At 33.2% G+C, this 23,573-nt stretch overlaps 2 protein-coding genes across 24 annotated transcripts in view; both read right to left on the reverse strand.

Moving 5' to 3' along the window:
• The window catches only part of LOC119073839 (longitudinals lacking protein, isoforms A/B/D/L), a 144,156-nt gene that overhangs the window by 103,347 nt on the left and 17,236 nt on the right, over nucleotides 1–23,573 (reverse strand). For 2 of the 23 annotated variants that reach the window (XM_037179678.1, XM_037179679.1), the window contains exon 5: nucleotides 20,906–21,846. The exons of 17 other annotated variants lie outside the window; for them this stretch is intronic. In XM_037179678.1, the coding sequence (XP_037035573.1) occupies nucleotides 21,389–21,846 (458 nt within the window). In that variant the 3' untranslated portion in view covers nucleotides 20,906–21,388. Of the gene's footprint in view, nucleotides 1–3,734; nucleotides 4,782–11,626; nucleotides 12,819–12,890; nucleotides 13,089–13,829; nucleotides 14,093–14,421; nucleotides 14,803–20,905; nucleotides 21,847–23,573 lie in introns of those variants that run through there. 4 more of the 23 variants (XM_037179658.1, XM_037179660.1, XM_037179664.1 and 1 more) reach the window with 4 other exon arrangements.
• LOC119073891 (longitudinals lacking protein, isoforms A/B/D/L-like) lies at nucleotides 8,417–11,401 on the reverse strand. The gene is made up of 3 exons (XM_037179779.1): nucleotides 11,290–11,401; nucleotides 9,842–10,126; nucleotides 8,417–9,274 (listed from the first exon to the last, which is right to left on the reverse strand). The coding sequence occupies exons 1-3, from the start codon at nucleotides 11,318–11,320 to the stop codon at nucleotides 9,081–9,083; spliced, it is 510 nt and encodes a 169-aa protein (XP_037035674.1). The 5' UTR covers nucleotides 11,321–11,401; the 3' UTR covers nucleotides 8,417–9,080.

The following is a 23,573-nucleotide window of genomic DNA, read 5'->3' on the forward strand; positions in this document are numbered from 1 at the left end:
AAAAATTGTTCGAAAAAGGGTAAAAAGCTCATTTTCGGAGCTTTTTCGGTTTCATATCTTAAATGTCATGAGGCGAACTGGTATTTTTTTTGCCTCTCGCGGTTGGGTTCTTGGCCCTTATCACACATAGTTAACTGAATTATTTGAAAATTATTCCGAATAGCTAGCATAAACCACAAGTCACCTGGAATAAAGTAAAATTATTCGATTAGATTAAACATTGATTTAAACGAAAACATTTTTCCAGAAACTGGTGTCCCAATTGCTCAATCTTATCATTGAAAGAAAGAAAATTCAGTCGAATGTGGAATAATGTTCTTGATTTGTTTTTATTTAAACTTAGTTTTAATGTATACTTGAAGTAACAAATTAAATATTATTTTCCGATTCACTCACTCACATGCACCAGTATAAATAGAGCTCAATAAATAAAGTTAATTTTTAGCGTATAACTTAGTACAACATGACCGTATGTGATCGGTCAGATGATGTTTATGCTTAAACTTTGTACCACAATGGATGCACTCAAATTGCGGATCGACTCCACATTCAAATCGGAGATGTCTCTTCAGATTGTATATTGTGGTGTACGATTTGCCACATTTATTGCAGGAATGGTAAATGTTCGAAATGTCATTGCTGATTTGTCGACGGTCCGATTTTCGTCGGCCGGCTTGGAATGATTGTGTACTATTTCGTTTACGAATATTTGTCGATAGTTGATTGACATAATAAATGCTATTGTAGAAATCTGAAAATAAATATTTGATTAGTCTTGGCATTGACGGTAAGGCGGGCAAACAAAAATGGATATATGTACAAACAAAATGTAAAACATAAGTATAAAAATCAACACAAAGGCGGTCATTCCGTCTTGCTGGAAGATTTCGAGGTGGAAAGCAAAGTTGGATGCATTAATACAATCAGAATTAGATCAATTACCGAAGTGCTTTGTCAGTGATTTTTAATCAGTTTTCATATTTCAGGTATACCCAGCTAGACCAGACATGCGAAATTATTTTTTTATTCAGGTTTTTACAGTCAGATGCAGGGAAATTTCAGCATGAATTTGCTTCAACTGTTTGCTTCAGCTGATCCACACATACAATCAAAACTGTTTATATGATTAAACAGCTTTGATTGTATGTGTGGATCAGCTGAAAAACAGCTGAAGCAAATTCGTGCAGAAATTTCACTGCATCCATCTGTATTTCTAGGAACTTGAGACTTTTCAGGTTCTTATTAGGTACGTTCACATCGATTTCATTAAACAAAAATATTTATTGTGCCGAACTGGTTTCATAAGCAATAATTCAAATTAATCAAATATCCTATTAAATGAACAAAAATTGATTCACTCGATGATTTCCCGTACACGAAACGATTATATATCAAAAATGGTCCATCTGTAATTCGGTAAAATTATGACACCCGTTTCATTATTTATATTTTCTTTATTTGGTTTAATTTTGACTTAAAAACTATTTTTTTTTTCTCATTATTTCACTGGAATTACGACTAGATTTCAAGAAAAACTCTAAAATTAGCTCACAATTCTTATGTTTTTTGGTAATAGTAGTGAAGGATCAAAACGAATTATCCTAATTTTTCAATAAATAATACAAATAGTAACCGCATTACAAGCATGTAGTGTAGTAGAATGTTAACAACTACAATTTACATATAAATTAAAAGGCGCTAAACGAATCCAAAAAATTAAAAACGAAATTTCTCGGATAAAACGGAATGTTTCCATGTTTATATTGAATTATTATCGTGATTTGCATGAGGGACTTAGTGAAAATTTTAAATAAAAAAAAAAATTTATTCCATTTATAAAAGTCTCTTCGGCAAATTACGGTAGATAACTCGTACAATTTTAAATCCAAAATTAATTCATCGCTCAAGTTATCAGTACTGTCACTGTTCTTTGTTTATACCGGTGTAAAATTCCTCAATTTATCCTAACTTGAAACTCTCGTAATTACTCTAAAGAGAGTACTGAAACGAGACAGACTTTGACATTGTAAAAAATCTGGAAAAAAATTCATACAAAATAGTTGTCTAATTGACAGCTGTCACTCGAAGCAGTCATGAGAGCCGACAAAAAATCGTCGGCGGCGTCCGCCGAACTAAAAAAGACTGGCGGCTGGCGGCTATACAGGCTAAGCCGTTAGTAAAAGTCTGGCGGCGTCCAGGAGTAGCCGCCGGTGAAAAAGTCGGCTGGCGGCGGCTGATCGGATCAGGAACCCAAAGTAATTCTTAATCGACGCATTTTCACCTTCTTTAACATTGCACACTGTTACGGACAGTTTTTCGTCGTAAACAAAATTCTCAGGTTCATCCGAAGTAGCCATAGTGAATGCTTCAAACTTTCCTTTAAATGTCAAAGTGAAAATTATTTTTTATACACTGACCACTGAAAAAGCAATTTTTTGTTTCAAACAATTATTCACTGACCTTGAAATAATAAGCACGACAAAGGACTTCGAGGAATTCAAAATTTTTCGATGTTATACTCTTCAAATTTATCCTTTCTATGATTTCGGATATTGTACTGAATATTTGCGTATTGAATTTGGAAAAAATCTCTTCTACCACAAAGTTTGATTTTCAATTGATTACACAACCGAACTAAGTCTTTGTCTTCACTTTTTAAAATTATCGTTTCAATTTTTCGAATGTCTGACTCCAATTCGTAAATGTTTTTAGGGCACTACAGGGCACTAAATCATCGAAAATCCTTTTTTTTTAAATTCGATTCAATTTGTTTAAATTTAAACACTTTTAACGACACCAAACTGAAGAGCGAAACTCATTTTTTATTAACAACCAAATCAAAGATGAAACACATATGACACACATACAATTAGATACCGATACCGATTGATTTTAACAATTAAAAAATTATACTGTTACAATGCAATAGGCAGAAGATTGCAGCGTACGGGTAAGGTTTTAAGTGACGGCATCGCAATATGCATTTTTGCTTTCCGTTTTCTTCACAAATTTTAGCGCTTTTTTCAAAAGTTTATGATGCAATATTATTATGATCATAATCAACAACAGGTAAATAAAAAAGATTATCTTTTTTAAATCAACTACTTATTTGGTATGGTAGTTGATATTTGGTGTTTAATATTTATGAAGAAAAAATACCATTCTTATTACTTATAATTTCCTTTAGCCGCCGAGTCAGCCGACCTAACCATCTGGCGGCGGCCGACGGCGGCTAGCCGTGTCTAGCCTTCTTAAAACCTCGGCGGCGGCGGCGGCAGTTTTAGCCCTTAGCCGCCGTTTTTTGGCGGCTGAAAGTTGGCGGCTCTCATGACTGACTCGAAGCACTTTTGCTTGAAGTGCGTTGATAGACTTCTTTTTTGTTTATGGAATTCTAAGCATATTGGAAGAAAGGTTTGTAACGGAAGTTAATAAACTAAAATAAATAAAACATTTGAGGTGGTATTTATCAAGAATAATGATGGAAAATGGTGGTGTTGTGACGGAATCAGATTCGAAAATTGTGGGTGCATGAGACGACGAATCAATTCGAATATGGAAAATTGAATCTAAAACTCTAAAACTAAAATGGCAATAACGTAGGCGTTTTAACATTGTGACTTCACAGCAAATTCACGATTAGAACTAAAATATTTTTCATTTGGTATTTTCGCGTCTTTAGTTTCGGTTGGAAAAATCATTTAAAAACAAAACAGAATAAATTAGTCGGTGAACAATTTTCATTATTTCTTTAAAATTATAAACTAACCTAATTTCTCACTTACAATTGCTAATCAATGGCTTTGTCTGGGTTTAAATACTCTTACTGTTGGAATGACTAAAGTTAAATCACGTTACTCTCATGGATTTCATTAAAAACAAAGTTAAAACGAAGGTCAAAGCAGCTTTAAATTTTACATTTTTAAAAGCATTCACCAAAGTTAGGAAGTTGAATAGTAGAGTAATCAAGTGCCAGTTTGTGTCCGGATCAAATTCAAACTATTAAAAAATGATTAGCTGAGATCCCACCATAACGCAAACTAGCGAGCTATTAAAAATTCAAGCAAATGATAAAATTTTCAATAAAAGGAAAAGTTATTTCAATAGAAAATTCAACAATAAAATCAAAACCCAAGTCTTGGCTTAAGTCAATAAATAATTATCTAAAAAAAAAATGCTGAGCATAGGTTGTTCCAAAGGTTTCATGGGTAAAAAGTCCATGAAATAGGCTGCTCGTTAAAAATTACTACAAACTACTAAGCCTCTATTTGTGCAACTTGGCAACGTGCGGCTGCAATCGATTCCATGAAAGTAAATCTTCAAAAATTATTAATCCGAACCAATTGGCACTTTACAACTCGCATTATGTCTTTTCAAATTGCTGTTGACGTTCGTTTTGTATCCACAATTTCTTTCACAAAAATATTTCGGTGGAATTCCGCATTCATTACGTAGATGCTGAAGCAGACTATTTTTCCACTTATACTGTCGATTACAATTGTTGCACGACCATGGCTTTTCGATATCATTCAAATGTGTTATTTGCAAGTCTAACGAATCCGGTTCGATTTTGTTAAAAAAGTTCAAAATTTTCGGTTTTTCATTGGAAGATTTTCGTGTTAGTACGCTGCCGTTCACCTGTTGCATTCCACTATCACCGTTTATCAATGATTCAAAAGCAAAGGACGCGATTTTAATTTTACATTTTATGTTATTAGTATTTTGATTAGTTGTATCGGTAAGCGGTTCTTGAATTTTTGTTATTGAATCATCACCAGGCGAACCTGTGAAGAGTATATGAGGAGAAAATTAGTTCTAATAGTTGGAAATTTGAACTAAATTACACAATTATCAATGTTCGCAATAAAAGAACAGGGCCGACACATTTACAGTGAACAAGGACAGACAATTTTGCTTTACATTCCAAATGTAATCGACCCGGTTTTTGTACTACGGCATGATGTACAGACAAACAACACACACTGTTAATATTAACTAAAATGTAGAATATTTCCATACATAAAAATCATTTCGTCAGTTTTGTACTTTATTTTTAATATTTTAAATTGTTTTCAGCTGTTTTCACATTAACATGGCAGTAGCAGGTTGTTGCCGTTATTCAGATAAGTCAGTCTGAAGTTGTAGTATCGATTCAATGCTTCACTGATCGTTTTACAATGTCGATTTGCAGCAAAACCTAAAAAGAGATTTTTATTAGTTAAATGTAAAATAGATTGTGAGATTTGTACACTCATATTGAAGGTATAACATGACGAAAGACATTCAGGAAAGACGAACCTACCGTAATCGAATAAAATTGAAAGCAGAGCCAATTTTTAGGGATTTAATTCCTAAAAATTCCAAAAAATTCTTCAAAAAAAAATTCCTTAATCTGTTTATTCAGAAACTTAGGAATTTTAAGGATTTTTTAAGAAATAAATCCCATAAAATCGGCTCAAAAGAAACTTTGTTCAAATTTGACGTCCACGTATTTTTTCAGTCCCCGTCTTATTTGGTCGAACCCCATCAACTGGACGTCATTAGGGATTATTCATAAATGATGTCGCGCAAGAGTATGACACAAAAGAAGCTTTCTTTGTATGACATTTTATGTTTTGTCTCATGTTTTTTTGTGACATAATTTATGAATGATCCCACACAATCCCGATTTTTACATTTGGATAAATCTGTAGAATTTTAAAGATTTATCCAAATGTAAAAATCGCAATGCTTGAACCGTTGACTGCCAGAGTTGTCGTGTCATAAAAAATTCCACGAAGAATAATAAAAGCAAAATTTTTATTAATTAAATTAGTAAACCATCTTCGAAAAATCGTATAATTTGTAGCTTACATCTGTAGAGATTGGTAAAAAAAAAACTGTTTCTGAATCTCGGTCTTTTGTTTCAATTAATTTCCGTTGTAAAATAGCATATAAGTAGATTGGTAATAAAATCAAACAATTTCTTAATTTATTGAGTGTTTCCCGTTGATAGGCATCTAAATACCCAAAACAGTTTTAGCTGAGTATTTGATTGAAATATTATAAAAATTCAAAAAAACAAAATTTAGTTAAATACAAAACGAAAATAATTTTTTTATCGATAAATATCTACCCTTCACCGCAATTATATAGTTTCATATCGTTAAATATACATTTAATTTTCACTAAAATCTAATTTTTTTAAAAACTTTAATGGAATGGTTCGGTCATTCATTTGATATGTGTTTGTATGTGTGTTGTGGAATGGTAAGCAGTATAATAATATTTACGACAATAAAAATTCTCTTGACCTAATGAGTAGTTTGACTTTAATAATGTTTTGTCATGGGCTGTAAAAAAAATGTTTTTCCATCGGAAATCTCTTAAAATGTGATAAAATATGGCATCAGCTTAATCGGTTTCTGGTTTCAAGTCTATTTGAATTATTTAGGTCTGAATTTCAATCAATTCCATTAACACAATTATATAAAAGCTTCGTCTCCTCCCTCTTCTTCTCCCACTTCGGTTTTAAATACTTATGATAGGCACAATTTAGGAATCAGTTTCAGTTATTTTTTTCTATAATTTGTTTTTGTTGTGAGGTAAAACGTTGTTTTATCATACAAAATTGTTTACGTTAAATGCTTCAATCAAATCTAAATAAAATATCATCGCCAGCCTTCTTTTTTTCCTTAAGAGGTAGTGTGGTTTCAAAATAATATTTAAATTGTGAAATTTGAATTTTCTTTTGTGTCCCGTTGGGAATACGTTTATTTTTTAAATTTTGTAGTGTAACTTTTACACTGTAAAATTGGCAACATAACTGAACAAACTTTTCGAATAAAATTGCGCTTCCTCTGTTAAACGCGTTAAATGGAGTATATAATCAATCAATAAAGCATGTTTCGTGCAAATTTCATAAATTAAAATTCAAATTCCTTTAAAAATATTAACAGAATAAATAAAAAATAATTTAAAAATACTAAAACATTTTGCGCGTACAAAAATAAAATGCAAACTTTACAAACATTGAGATTCATAAAAATTTACGTTCATCGTTCCGTTAGCATCAAACATTTCACTTCGCCAATAAATGTCTGCATTTCTCAAGGCACAAAAAACAACAAAAAATGTTAAATTTATCATCGGAACTATAACATTGTTCTAAGCAAAAAAAAATGTTTTTCAGGAACGAGTGAAAATATTGTCAGAAAGCATCAACACTTTCTTTCATAAAAATACTAATGAGGACGTGTAATGAGGAATTTTACTCTAGGCTTTTAGAACACGTTTGCAGGTCAAGCAAATATTTATGTAAAATCCTTTGTTAGTCAAAAGAAAATCCTTCAAAATTTTACGAAAGAGAAACCTCAGATTCAAGTAAAATCCATAGAACACCCCGAAAATCATAGAAAATACTTTGAAAGGCTCAATAAAATCAAAATAAAAAAATCCTTGAAGATTGAAAGAAAAATCCTTTAAAATCCAACCAGTTAATCAGTAAAAAAATCCTTGGAAAACGACAGGAAAATCATTGAAAATGCTCAGAAGGTTGTCTTTTTGAAAATCCTGTGTCAACGCAATTTACAATTATTAAACGTAAAGCTTGTGCAGAATCAGCAACAGATGAACATCTCCAGCTGGTCGACAAAGACAATACCTCTGTATCGAAAACAATTCAAAGGTAAGCTACATACGTTAAGGTCATCTATGTGCGCACGTAACACGTATGACAGTAGTAAACTCGTCGTTTAGAATGTGTTTTGATTGTATATTATACAAGTACAGTGTGTTTGTTGATCAGCTGGTGAAGTTCAGCTGTTGCTGATTCTGCAACAGCCTTACTTTCAATAATTGTACAAATATCTGTGCCCAGGGTCAGGTTTTACCTGCACCCTTAAATCAGGTCAATGGTGAATTGGACCCGATTCTATCAGTGCTTCATTTGACCTGCGTTGTACTTATCTGTAAGCTGAAAATCGTTTACTGTTCAGTGTTTATACTTAGCTAAATCAGGATATTATACCTGAATGCAGGGCATATATTTTATAAAATTGATTTTCTAAAATTTCTGACAATATTTCTAAAAAGTAGATCTTGCCTGAATGTACCTGATATCTGATGTGCCTGTTTAGGTATTACAGATTACAGGTAAATTAAGGTCACACCGAATCAGTACGATAACAGCAATTTACTAGTAGGATAGCATGATCTTTAAGGTTCAGATTAAGCAGGACCTATCATTGGCAACTTGATTTATTGAATTCCCAATAATTGGCTCTGAGATCAAGGGATACCTGGCCTGTTCCGTCACTTATGAAAATGCAGAAAATAATGTGGGTTTACGACGAGGCAAGTTAAACAATGTAATTTGTATCGTTCCAATCAATAGAGATTGACGGTCATTTAACATGAACCGTTTTGTAAGTAGAAAGACTTTTTTGCGAAGAATATCGTTGTAAGCGCCATTGAAAATTTGACACATTTTATGTTCTAAATCGAATTTACGGACTACAAACTAAAAAGATACTTCGACCACCTTGGCTCGGTGGCCGATAAAATGGAATAAAATTTCGGAAGACTTAAAATTAGAACCAAAAATAAAATATCAATAAAATTGGTACCTCCTTACACTGCTAATAAAAATATAAAGTAAAATATTTTAAGTTAAATTAACTCTTATTACGTGGAATGTATTTTCATAACAATTGCTCTTTTAATAATATAGAAAAAAAAAGTTTTACCACTAGATATAATATCACTTTTGCACCCCACCCCAGTTTGTTCGGATTTTGTTCAATTCAACAATTTCTCGCAAGATACAAGCATTTTCATTTATAATATGTCTAAGAATCTAGAAAAATTTTAGCAAATGAAAAGAAATTTAATTAATTGAGCTGAATCTTTTCCTTAAAAATCATTTTCTTTTATGGTAAAATACTAGTCAAATTCTGCAATAAAAAAAAAATCCAGAGAAAAATGTATTCTGAAATTGTGAAGGTGGAATTCCAGCATCCAATCTCGAATACGGTAATTTCCGAGAAATCAAAATATCACTAAACATTTTTGTCCCAGGGACAGCCAAAAAACAATTGTTTTTTTTATATCGTTGTGTTCATATTCACATTTAAGTTAATACCATTGCCATCCTCTTTCATCGATAGCGTCGATAGCATTTGATCATCTTCCATTTTAATAAACTTCTCTTTATGCATCCGTTCCATGTGGCGTCCGATATGCATCTTCTGTTTTGCTTTATATACACAAAATGGGCACGAGAACTGCGGCTCTTTACCTGAATGGGAAAATGTTTTCGGGTTACACATTGATCTTTGGATTTTATTGGACTTAAGGGTGCGATAGTCCATTCAAAGAATAATTTTATTAGGCGACGATAAAAAACAACAAAAATATCGCCAGGAGATGCTATGATAAAGGCTGAGTAATAAACGATTTGGAAGTGCACACGACGCGACATCTAAATTTATTGACCTGAAGCAAGCGTTCCAAATGACTGTATGAATATCAAAAAATTCTTGAAAAACATTTGAAAAGACTAAAGGCTCCGGAATTAAATCCAAATCATTACAGAATATACCAAGGGCCCTTTCACACATCGGAAATTTATAAATTACGATTGAGCCAGGCACTAAATTTGCGAAAGTGTCTCCCCAATTTTCCCTACGGAAAATATGGAAAAAGTGCGAAAATGTTGAAAAAATTGGGAAAAAGTTTTTAAATAAAAATAATCGCTGGGGAGAGCTCTATACATACGCTACAGATGCCTCAATAATCAATTTCTCAATTGGTCGATAAGTTTCTTTGTTGCTTTTTCTCCGAAATTTTTCTTTCCACTCCTTACCGCATTCCCATTTCTGATGATTACGTAGCGACGATTTCAATTTATACATTCGACCACAATCGGAACAGGAGTAGGCCGGTTGATTGTCTTGCGGCGATTGTGGATCTGGATTGGTAACAGTGCTCGATTTCGATTCTTTATCAACAGTGCTAACGGATAGATCAGTTGGAAACAGTAGAGGATGCGAGCCTTCGCGCAATTGGGTGATAAGTGGCATCGCTAGGCGAGCATTCCATTGGTCCCACGTTAAGCCAGCTATTCGCGTTATACTTAAATCTTCAGCTACTGAAATGTGGAATAACAGAAAATGATAAAAAACCAAAAAAACAAACGGAAAAGGAAATAATGTTGCGAAAAGCGATTAAAATAAACTAAAATTTGTGGAACAAAAAATTATAAAAAGGTGTATGTTCACTGAATGTCGTAAAACCGGCGTAAAACAGATACAAAATTTAGAAGATTGTTTTGTGAAAGCTTTCCGCTCATTCAGTAAACACAACGATTGTTGTCTTGCGACCGGAAAATGAGTCATTATCGTGTAAAGAAAAACCAATTTTTCGCATTTTCTGGCCGCTAGACAACAAAGCACCGCACTGTCTCACTTGGAATATATCAATAAAAAATGTCCCAGAGAGACAGTAATGCACTTTATGAAATGATGAGTTGAAGAAGGAAAGAAAACTAAACCTAAAAGCAAAGCATTCTAAAGTATGGTTTCCACTCAACAAAAAGGACTCCATGTGAGAGCGAGCTGTCAAGTAGTCAAGGCAAAAATTGAATTGAATTCTGCTTTGTCTCTCACACGGAGTACTTTCTTGGTAAGTGAAAATCAAGCCTAAGAAAGGATTAATAACTAAAATGGTTATGGTACTGTCGGAGAAAAACTAAAAGTCACAATTACAATCCAGTTCACTTTATTTGTTCCACACGCATTACCAATGTTATTGGTAATTTGAATTACCGAAATTTTATCGAAATTAGTAAATTTACTGTCAAAAGTTCGGTAATTTCATCGGTAAATTAGGTTTTTTAAATTAACAATAATAGACGCTGGACGCCGATTTTCGTGAATTTCAGAATTCTTAACTTGACAGTGTTGTCACCTTAAAGCTAAGAGTGGTCCATACCTTTAAGGTGACCAAGTTCTTAAATTCACGAGAGTCAGTTCCCTGTAATGGAATGTGGAATAAATAAAGAGGAGTGGATTGTAATACTGTAAAACGTGTCTTCTTTAATTTCTCCCACCGTATGACAAAACTGCTGGCGTGACTAAAATAAATAACAAACACAAAATAAATCAAAATTTTAATAATTTTTTTTTAAAAACAAATTATAAAACGAAAATGGAACAAAAACAACAACAACAACAAAAATTTTTTGTGTCGGGGATTTGGATTTCGGGCCAAACAATTCAAACAAAGCTTAAATCAGGAACGGGTTTTACGTACATGTGTGTCCGATTGTACCATTCATCATCATAAATATTCATTTTATTTTTTTGCCAGCGTTCCTTTACGCTCCATTACCTAAAAAGAAACAAATATTAGTAAAGAATTATCAACAAAATAGATCCGGAGGTGGATATATTCTCAGGAAACTATTTCTCTCATCGACTTCTTCAAATTTTCATTAAATTCTTTGAACATTTTTTTAAATAAAAATTCGTTGAACCAACAAGAAAATTCGAAAAGTGAAATAGTTTCTTAAAAACATATGCACTGATGATGGTGTAGATGTAGATGCTCCATTTTTCCTAGAAATCAGAAAAAAAATTAAACGTTTCCATTCGGCGTTCTATATTTTAATTTTTAAACTTTTATTTGAATGTAATTTATTCTACCTTACATGTGTAGCGTACATACATACTCTTAACGCTGCAGTTATGATTTTACTTATTTCTCTAGTTAATTATTAATCTGAAATTTTAAAAAGAATCAGAACGAAATTACTTAAGTCTATCGTTACAACTTAATCCGGGGGACTATTTTTGTTGTGGAAAACTACTTTCCAAACGTTTCGTAAATTTTCCAAAAAAAACGCTACAAAAAATTAATTCCTCGAAAATGGTCGAAAAAAAATTCACAAATTTTAATCATTGATCGAATTAACCATAATTTGGTTGACAATTCTGTGTTTGTAGAGATGTTCACAAATAAATCGACTCAAGAATTATCAAGAAATATAATTAGGACATCCGTTAACTAAAGTTAGTTTAATCGTAAAAAATCGAACGAATAATCGTAAACGTTTCGCAATCAGAAACGCGGTTGCTGCATAAGTAAGTTTACAAAAATAAATCAATTTCTCCTCCTCATTTCAAAACACACAAAATCCCATTACATCATAACTTCCTCTTTGATATTAGCAACGGAATCGTCCAATTTAGTCGAACGCTTCCGCGAGCTTTGCAACTGTGGCCGATCGGGATGATGCTTACGCACATGCACGCCCAAATTGCCGCGTTGTTTAGCCTTATATTCACAGTACGGGCATGAGTATCGTGGCTCTTTGTTGCCACACTCGACCGATTCGTGACGGCGTAAGGTCGATTTCCAGCGATATTTTTTGCCGCAATGACGGCATGCATACAATTCACGTTGATCGTCGTACTCGGTTAGGGAATTTTCACTGTTGATGTCATAATGAAACGACGAATTACTGCAATCGTTCAGCACGATCTCTTGCTTCTTCGACGAACCGACCGCAACGATCGAATATTTATGGACTTCGGTACCATCAGATTTGATGGTTACACCGGGACCGTCGGCGTCGACCAGATCAATGTCGTCGACTTCATCGATTTCGCGGTATTCCGTCGAGAAATCGTCGATAATATCAACGGATGTTTCCTCCGCTTTATTTTTGTTTTTAATGACAACGATGGACTTTGGTTTTGGAATAGAGCTGATGGTCACTTTGGCGTCGGATAGAAATGATTTGGCCTTAGGTTTGTCGGTAGTGTCAACGGTGAAGAGATCTGTATTGGAAGAAAGCAAAATATTCTGTTGAAAAAGGTGACCCCGGACGATCATTATAATTCCAATATTACCGCAATCCGTACTGATTTTCTTAACGACTTGTTCGGTATCCTTGCGTTTGACGGGAGCGCTCTTGATGACTGATGTGCCATATGTTTTCAGCGCAGTTTTCAAGACGAAGTTATTTCCTTTTCGTGATATAATTATGTCTTCGGATTCGAGTAAAGATTCGTTCATAACAATGTCCTCCTGTTTGGTGTTGGATGATCCTGAAATAATTCAAATTTTGTTAAAGCAAAGGGCAATTAGACGATGTTTCGTTAAATAGTAATCATCATTGCAATGAGAAATATAAACGAAAGTACAATCATTTACTACGGATACTGATTACGGCAACAAAACACAAATTTTACATTCAAAAGACGGAGGTTTTCGTTTCAATCAAAATATTTTCACTTTTTTCATTTATTTCATTTTTTGTTTGCAAAAGACTTGCGACATAATCGTTTTTTAACCATTTGATTGGCCTGCATGAGTAGTTTGGCGACTTCCAGACACTTTTTGGCCTGAATGATTTCCTTAGATCTAACAGGTGAAGTAACAATTTTCTTTGCGACAGCGACTGGGTAAATTTTTCGTTTTATAGTCCACGGCTTATCATCCAGATGGGCAATTGGGATTGGACCTAAAAATTCATTTTTTAAATTATTTTTTGTATCCATTTAACTGTTGATGGATTTAAGGTTCAAGTAATAACAAATCGAAAGAAAAATCGAAATTGGGTCGTGTTTAAATTAAAATGTGTGGACATTGTGGAACATGTTTTACTGCATGATCGAAAGAATAAATATTTGCAACAAGAGGCACGATATAACGCCGATTCTATAAATCAAAAGATATGCAGCACCTTAAAGACAGCACTTGTAGATTACTCAACTACACTTGAATCAAAGGAAAAGTCAGTCAGTCAATCCGTTAATAATTTACTGGTTTTTAATCACGATCTACGATAACATTTAAATAATTCATTCGTGTTGAGTTTGGATATGGGCTCTCAAACTATGTTTGTAGCGTGTCACATACGGGCAATGTGCACAATGCTGTGTCGGTTGAACGCCGCACTCGTGCCTTAAGTGACGCTTAAGATTTCTTTTGTATGTGTAACTTTTACCACATTTTGGACAAACGTGCTGTTCGTCCGGCTTCAACTTGAAGCGTTCGATATTATTGAGGCGGGTTATGGAATCGATCCACTGACAATCTTGATGGTCATCTGAAACATAAGAATTGCGTATCATTAGCAGTGTAAAGTATAAGTGGGTGTGGTACAGCTATATTTGTCTTGTTCATTCTTTTCAAATTAAATTTTCTCATTTTTGAATTTCATCAATTAAATTTTTTTTATTTTTTTAACGTTTCTCTTTGTAATATATGCAACAGTCAATTTCTAATTGTTGTAATTTTGGGCATTTGAAAAGCAATGTTTAATCATGACATGATTCTTGAGTTGATTGTTTCGCTTGAACCGCAGCTGACAAAAATTGCACGGATAACGTGGCGTCTGGCCACACTCTAATCTATAGTGACGACGCATATTTTTACTTTGTGAATAATCGCGACCACATCGCGGACATGGAAACCGCTCCGTATCCTGTTGCGGTTGCATATGGGCCGGACGTTTCCGGCTCCTGATCATTATTCGCTTATCATCGATTCCGGTTGATGGTTGTAGGGTTGGTGTTGGCGACGATGATTCTTCCTCGGCTTCGCCGACGACGGTTGGTTGTATTGTTGGTAGGAAGTGTACTTCGTATTTCAGATTGGTACTGTCGCTTGTGTCATCCGTTCGGATGACAATGTTACTACTGCCAGGTACAAGAACGTTCGGTAATGTATCGAATGTGTAGAATCGCTTCGTGGAATCGGCTGCACTGACTCCGTCGCTGCACATGTGTTCAATGTATGTGACTTGGTCATCAGAGTCTGAAAATTAAAAATTGAACAAAATTTATTAATGTGGATGAATCGAGTTGGATGAGACGGAAACAGAAGGTAAATTTGAATGAAAAAGCAAGACTTCATAAAAAAACATGTAAAAAATTTATTTAAAGAAAATGTCAAAGATTCGGATATACATTCAAAAATTTTAACTTAAAAATCGCTTACAATCAATGTAATACTAACAATTTTATAGATAAATCATTTATAACATTTTGATCGTGTGTGTGTATAAGAACTAAAAAATAAACAAAACAAAAAAAAAATTCTTTGATATAAACGCTTTGACTTTAGGGTTCTCTACTTAATTAATTAAACTCATTGTAAGTGCTGTGTTTGTCGATCATATGGTATTTTAACGAGTCTTTGCGGGTATAAGATTTAAGACATATCGAACACCAGAACTTCTTTGGAACGCCGCATTCTAATCGCATGTGCCTGGTTTTGTGGAATTCGGAATTAATTAATTGTTGTTCATCACAATTCAACCCATATCATTCAATAAAAAAAATCCAATGGCTACCTTTGAAGCGATGACAAGAGGGTATAAGATCTGCCGCAATCATTCAAACATTTGTATATATGGCCGGTGGCTGAGTCCGTTTGTACGACTTTTTTTGAGATTTTACGATGCGGTCCTAACGGATAAATGCCTGTAGCAGAGAAAAAGAAAAAAATGCAAGACGAAAATTTGAAAATTGAAATAAACAAAAAACAAAATTAAAAAATAAAAATTCCAAAAATTATACGAAAAGAAAAATTTAATGAAAATGAATGGTTGGTTAGTTGTTCAGATAGACGGACGTTAGGGGAAGTATTTGCATCCACTTCTACACTATCTCTGTACGACAATTTACATCAAATATGCGATTGAGGAAAATATCCTGCTAACCCACTTCGGATGTTCCTACCTGATAACAGACGCGTTCTGTCGATTAAAAAAAAAACAAAAAAACAAAAAATCGTCCATCAGAAAAGCAACAAAAAAGTAAAAATAAAATTAAAAAAACGAAAAAAATTTATTCGAAATCAAACATTGGAACAATTCTAAGAAAAAACCATAGTTTTTATAAATGAGGATGCGTTTTATTAAAGTGATTCAACAGTGACTCTTTGATGCCACAACTAAAGCCACACAAATGACACTTATATGACGGATTGTTCTGTATGCGTCCGAAGCGTTGATAACTAACGACATCTTTTATGATTCTCGTATCGCATTCACTGATCGGTCGAACATTTAGCGCTTTTACGCTGATGGTCTTTGCCGTTGGTGCACCTAGCGGATCATAGATGATCTGAATTGTCGAAGGTACTTTGTCTATAACAAGAAGAACACAATAAAACTTTAAAATGATGAATTGGAACAAAGATAAGAAAGGTATTATAATGAAGATCTATCATCATTGTGTCGCTGAATCTACTACTTCTAATGAAACAAAAGAAAAAGTCAAATTTTGTAAATTTTCTATTTTTATTTTCAACGGTTCGATTCTTCACAAATAAAATTAATTTTCTTTTTTTTAACATTTTCTTAACATTGTGTCGTTTAACATAATTATATTTTGTTCTATTCATTGTTCGCGTTTGTTTTTCTAACTAAAATTAGCAACGGCTATACACCGAGACTCAAGTGTTTCATTGACACTCTCAACAAAAAAAAAATTTGATCGTTCACCAATCTACGATATGGAGAAATATATAGCACCGTCTATACTTTCGATTGATTTTTTATAAATAAATAGAAATTAAAATAAAATGTCTTCGTATACGATTTACAATAGAAACAAGAAAGCGTAGTCACGATATCCGTTTTATGGATTAAAATTTTTCATTTTCCTTGATAAAAATTTGTTCAATGATTGTCCCGATTTAGAAAATGCTTCAAAGGAATTTTAACCGAAAACAGAAAACAAAATTGAGAACACATGACCGTACTTCATCGAAGCAGTATCGAAAGCTGCATACTGTCAGGTAAGTTTATTAGCAACTTCCTACGAAAAAGGCGCAATTTTCATATGTAAAGTTGTGTTCCATCTGTACAGTACACATCCCCGACTATTTCAATCCTTTGTCTGTTCTCAACTATCGTTTTTAACGAAGCGATCGATTATGAAACGTAACCCCCCCCCCCCGCCCTTTTTCCCATGAAACCGGAAACGATGACGCTTAGTACCGTTACTTTTCAGGAAGTTCTATAAATAATACTTAGCACAAACACCGGATTCTAAGTGCCGTTTCAAATGCGAACCCTGCGAAAACCCTTTTCCACACATAATACAGCGAAAATTCTTTTGTCCACCGCATTCGTAACTGAAATGAGAGAAACAGAAAAAGGGGGAAAATGTTAGTTGAATTGTAAGAAAATGACGAAATAATGGCGAGACCAACTTAAATTACCGTATATGCCTTTGCAGCGAACTGGCATCTTTGTAGCTTTTATTACAGTACTGTCTTGGACAAGCGTAACGGCCAAGATCGTTAACTAATTTAACTAAATGTGAGAATTTGGCATCGGACCACATATCACGTTGTGGTGAACTGATGTAATAATCCTTGTTGTCGTCTGAAATATACAGTTTTTTGGTTTTCGTTTAATCATTTTCATTGTTTGGACGAAAGGACAAATTAAAAGAAAAAAAATGGTCAGTCAAAAATCCGTTAAACGAAATTAGGAAAATATTTACAATAAAGCACAAAATAATAAAAAGAAATCTGGAAATTAAATAACATTTATTTGAACATAAAACAAATGAATTTATAAAAAAAAGAATTTTCAATATTCTGTGGCGACGGACGTTACTCGAATACAATCCAAAAAAAATGATAAAATTGTGCTTTTTGTCTTTTTTGTTCATTGTATGAGGTGCTGCAAGTGGAATATAATTGGAAAATAAGCTCACAATTACATTGATTGCATTGCAAAATTTTTTGCGGACAATTTGTGCATTCACTTCTTGTCTGTGAGGTCATGTTGACATATTTATACTTAGACTTTTACATAAAATGGTGAATATGAATCCAACCATTCATTCCACTAATTTTGATTTCAATAAAAAGTTCGGATCATTTTCTTTGGCTCTTCGTAAGCGTTGATCCAGCTATCTAAAATATAAAGAAAAAAAATCAAAGTTTTGTATTTTCGAAAAAAATTTATTAAAAATTTTGTTAAAAATGTTGCAACAACTCCGAACACGTTTCTTTGTTCAACTGACATCCATGGAACGACTTAGTAAATAAATTCAACGAATGACTTGAGTGACTTGACTAAAACAAATAAAAAACAAATGAAACGAAAAAAAATTAAATTTTCTTTTATTAAAAAAAAACATAAAAAATGAGTAGAAAAAAACCAAGTTTCTATCTAAACGCTAAAGCTATTGTCTTTTTTAACATTAACGTGTGTGGATATGTGCTTCTTTAGTGTGTCTTGCCGACGGGTCATATAATTGCAATAGTAACACTTTAAATCGATTGCAGTCTTGCTATACGGACATTCTTGTCGCCGATGACGACTAAGATTACCACGGACTGAATACGATTTACCGCAATCGATGCACGTGTGACGTCGTTTATCATTACTAAAAAATTCTGAATGCTCTGAAATGAATAAATTAAATAAAATGTTAACAAAAAACAAAATGATTGTGTAAACGTTAAAAACAGATTAATGAGAAGTTAGGACTTGATGCAGCAATACAATTTTCCAGTAAGTATAGTAGTAGATCATAATTCCAAGTGCAAAGATAGATAAAAAGCCTGTACCCTAATGTCCATCTTTTTATTGTGCATTCGCAGTTCAGAATTACTTAGCTTTAAATAGTGCGTACCGAAAGCTTAAAGAAACCCTTGGTTAATTTTTGTTAGATTATGAAAGTTATACTAATAGCAATAAGGAGAAATGTTAGGCGATTACGATTTTCGCTTTGACGTAAAGCCCGTAAAACTTTCAAACTTCTCCACTCATTAGTTAACACCCCCTGGACCGTTCTTGTTAAACATTAATTTAACAAAAATGAGTATCAAGCAAAGTAATTTAATTATGGACCATCACTTGATGCAAAGCATATGTTTACTAATGAAAGTAATGCCATACAAATAAATTGTTACATGGCAATGTAAGTATCTTGATTAAATTAGTTTGGTTGCTTTAGTCCCCGTTATACACACTTTTGGTTATTTTGAACAACTTGACAACAGGTTCGGACTGGCCATATTGGGCGACCATGCAGCTTGTGCCAGCAAAAATACCTTCGGCTGTTACTTCAAAGATCGCCCGATAAGCTGTCAGGTGGCCAGTCCGACCCTGCTTAACAGACATCGTACAAGCATAGTACTTCTCCGGAAAGCACATTTTTGCCCATTTTTCTGTAAATGGAAACAACAAATTAATTAAAACAATTTCTAAAAACATTAAAATTAAATTAAACTTTAGAGAATCAAAAAACGAGATAACAATTTTTTAAACTCTTTTAATTGGTAACGATTTTTTATTTGTAATCTTTAAAAATTTCATCGTATTGAACTTAAACGTAAAATATAAATCTGCGCTCAATTAAACAAAAAAAAAGTTATTTTTAACACAATGAGTAACGAAATATTTTTGGCCAATGAATAAAAAATTATTTAATTATTAATTTTGCTTCTCAAAAGCGATCTAAGATCGAAAAGCTTGTTGATGGAGTAATCACATATTGAATTTAATTAAATTTCGAACATAAAATTAACGTTTGAATGAAATAAATTGTAAATTGAATCAAATAAATTAAACTTACGCAACTAAACATTTTTTCTCACCAATAAAACAAAAAAAAGACAATATCTTCGCTTTATCATCGGTTCAACGATTCTAAACAAAATTCATTTCTTATCAACTTTGATGTGAGTCAGAATATGACACTTGAGATGATCTTTCCGTCGGCTGGTGTGATTACAATAGGGACAATGAAATGCGGCATATGTTGCATTGAAAGGACACTCGTACTTTATATGCCTTTGTAAACTCCCTTTAGACGAATACGTCTTACGACATTGTATACAAGTAAATCGATTCGGATCAATTTCTAAAATGAAATTTTTTTTAATTGAGTTAAAAGAAGGAAAAAATAATAAAAATTAAAAAGTAAATAAAAAAAAACGAAAAAAATATAAAGAAAATAACAAAAATATTAATTAAACAGGAGAAAGAATTTTCGTTTTTTAAACAATGAGAAGAGTAAAAAAACAAAAAAAAATAAATTTTTCTTTTTTTTTATTGAAAGTAAAGTAAGTTATTAATACATTTGGATTACAAGATTAAATCAAACGAGTCATGGAGAAAATACCAAAATTATAAATGAAAAGTAACATAAATTATAATTAAACTTAAGTTTAAAAACAAATAAGAAGTTTAAAGTATAAAAGATTAAAATTAGCAAGGAGATCATTGAAAATTACTTGATGCTTAAAAATACAGCAAGTCCATTTTCCGAATGGCAGCTTTTCCATGGAAAGCATTAAAGTAGCAAAAAAAATTGTTTTTTTTCTTGAAATGTTTTTATAAAACCGTAGCCACAGGGAATGATTTAAATATTAAGATTGAAGTATCCGAACGTTGAATACGAAATTTAATTTTAATTTTCTGTTTAGGCACTTGCATTTAGATTATTTTGTTAAACGATCGCATGTTTGATGATGTCTCATATCGTAAAATTGGGTCAACATTTCGCTCACTTTAATACGGTTGTCTACGGTTTATCGTCTTAATATAGTCACAGTTACACTTATTCTATGAGATCCAAAAAAAAAGTAAAAAATTTTTGGTTTAAAGTTTAGATTTCTACCGAAGAGGCATACTGGTGAAGAGATTCACATCAAGAAACTTAATCAAATCTTCTTGAATTGACACAGATTCTTCAGTTGATTTACAAGTAATTAATAAATATATTGCCAGTTTCACTACACTGACAAAAAAGAGTTGAAAATCTTACCTGTTGCAGGTAATTTTGTCTTGAGGTAATCTATTTTATCTGCAACAGCTGTATTTTTCATATGGTGAGCTGCAGCTGTGACAGATATTGTAGGTTACCTGCAGACAAAGTTACCTGCAACAGGTAAGATTTTCAACTTTTTTTGTCAATGAAACAATTATAAGACGACGTAAAACTGTACGTAAAATTTATCACTTCCAGGTTTTACGTTGACCTATAATTATGGGTCAAAATCGCAATCTCTCTAATATAGAAAAAAAATTATAGTGAACTCTTGCCGCCTCTGTCATAGAATTCTTCGGTGTAAAAAAATACTTTTTAATTTAAACATTATCAAAAGCCGAAATCTTCTAAATGCATACCAGTCGCACTCAAGAGACCTAAGTTTCAATATTTGTTGGTTGATTGAAGATCGTAGAGATGAACATTAAAATACAAAGTTTCTTCTGGAAAGTTTAAATTTTGAATTTGTTCCGTCGTCCTGTACACTTTTGGTATCTCTACAATGCGAGTTATAGGCCTAAAATGAAAATGTCGTAACCAAAGAGCGACTGATATGCACCAACTATCTCGGACAATATTTTTGTGACATGATGCCCCGCTTAAAAATTAAGAGTTTGTATTTGGCGCGATTTCAATAAAGCTTCCGGATATTGTAGAATCCATTTCTTTTGTAAATCTTCAAGGAAATGAATGTCGGGTATTTTATCCTCATTTTTCATCATAATGGCATCTACACTAAAATTATTAACCGCGTTACCCGTCAACGTATTACCGCCAGTAGAGGAGGTTTCAATATTTTCCTTTGGTCTCTTTGGTTTCGGTTCAATAGCTGGTGGTATTCCATGCCGAGTGTTTAAGTGTCGCACCAAATGGTATTTTCGTCGAAATTTCGATGGACACAATTCACATTCGAATCGTGGAGGTATGCCAATACATTCATCTCGTTTGTGACGTTGGAGATGTCGTTTTCGTAAATAATTTTTACCGCAAGTGGTACAAAAGAAACGTTCAGCCGTGTCAGAGTTAAAGAATACAGATGGAGTACAAGTTAGTTTTTCTGGAAATGATGTTAATAAAAACAGAAAAAAAAATAAATAAATTAATGGATAAATGAAATTTAAAAACAAAAATTACAAAATAAAAAAAAAATCAAAAATGAAACAAACAAAAAAAAATTTGGTCTGACTCTAGGATACATGCTCAAAGAAACACTAAAAGGAAATTTTACTTAGGGTCTCATGCATGGAGTAACGACGTCCATTGGGAAAAGAGATGGGAGGTAAACATGTTGAGGAAGCAGCGTTATGGAAGGCATAGGAAATATGTGGAAGGAGGGACAATGACTCGTAAAAATTTGTAGACGTCGTTAACGCATAAGTGGTCGTATTTACGGTAGTACCAAGTAACGATCAACTTAATTCACGCGGGAAAAATGTTGCTGTATAAATTGTAAGAAGAGGATTAGACTATTGAGTCTTGTGAAGGTACGAAATATCCTCGGCAAACTATACCAAACAGAATAAACTTTTTCTTGCTCCAGGCAAACATTGACCTTCCTTTGATATAACTTTGCATTCCGAGAATATTTCGTACACTTTCAAAGTCAAGTTATGATGTGTGATTCTAGCCATTCGGTCGTCAAAGATTCTAGCCATTCGGTCGTCAAAGATTCTATCCGATAAAATCATATTTGTGTTCACTGAAGACTATAGTGACAGTGAACTTAATACTGATACTGATGCACATAAATCTTTATCCAAACTCATGGAGAGAGGCAATTGGTAGAATAATCCGAAATTGATTTTTCCCCTCAGTTATTTCACATCGATAAAATTCGGTGAGAATGTTTCGTTCTTTCTTGAACCGAAATCAATTACGGGTGTCGGGGTGTCACCAAATCATAAAGCTTTGTTCAATTTTTTTTTCGTAAACTTTTAATTATCTGATAAAAACCATAACAAATATTTTTAGTCACAACTTCCACAATTAGATTGTCTGATGTATTCCATGCTTTTGTTTCAAATGCAATTTCAGATCATATTTCCACGTACACGCAAACAAACAATGGGTACACTGGTAAACACTGGGCTGATTTTTCTTTGGCAGAAATAATCCATTGATATTGGATGCGGAACGAAAGTGTGTCGGCACCGGGCAGCTGGAACAATTACTGCCAACGCAACAGCATTTCATAAGTTTCTGAATGGTAACTTCCGGTTCAAATATTGTCGACGATGAAACGCTGCTGGTGGTATGATTATCTGTAATTTGTGTTTAATTTCAGTTTCTCGCATATTTAGTATCGGGAAGCATTTTGGCATTATACAATGTGCGGTATGCGCAGAAAAGGTATAGGTGGGACGCTTTTGTTAAAATATGTAAAAATTGAACAACAATCGACAGTCAATTTAGAAAAGAGTTAAAACAAATTTATTTAATTTGGAAATTTGTGCAGCGATTTCTTTACAAAACATTTTTCCTCTTCAATGTATTCCAATTTCTTAAACGAATTGTCATCAAAATAATCGCCGTCCGATTCGCACATCGAATGGCTCTTTTTCATATGCACGACCAGCGAACGCTTTTGCTTGTAAACGGCCGGACAGTTTTCACACTGGAACGATTGACCGCAACTCTTTAAATGCGTTTTCAGATATTTCAATTTTGTGTATTTAACATTGCACGACGGACAGAAAAAGCGTTGCACTTTCGGCAAGTATGTGGCTTTGATGAGATCTTCGTCGTTCGACGGTTTCGATAGGAAATCGCCGTCATCGGCTGCAG

This window comes from Bradysia coprophila, unplaced genomic scaffold, assembly GCF_014529535.1.
Source record: "Bradysia coprophila strain Holo2 unplaced genomic scaffold, BU_Bcop_v1 contig_138, whole genome shotgun sequence".
In the NCBI taxonomy this organism is placed as follows: Eukaryota; Metazoa; Arthropoda; class Insecta; order Diptera; family Sciaridae; genus Bradysia; species Bradysia coprophila.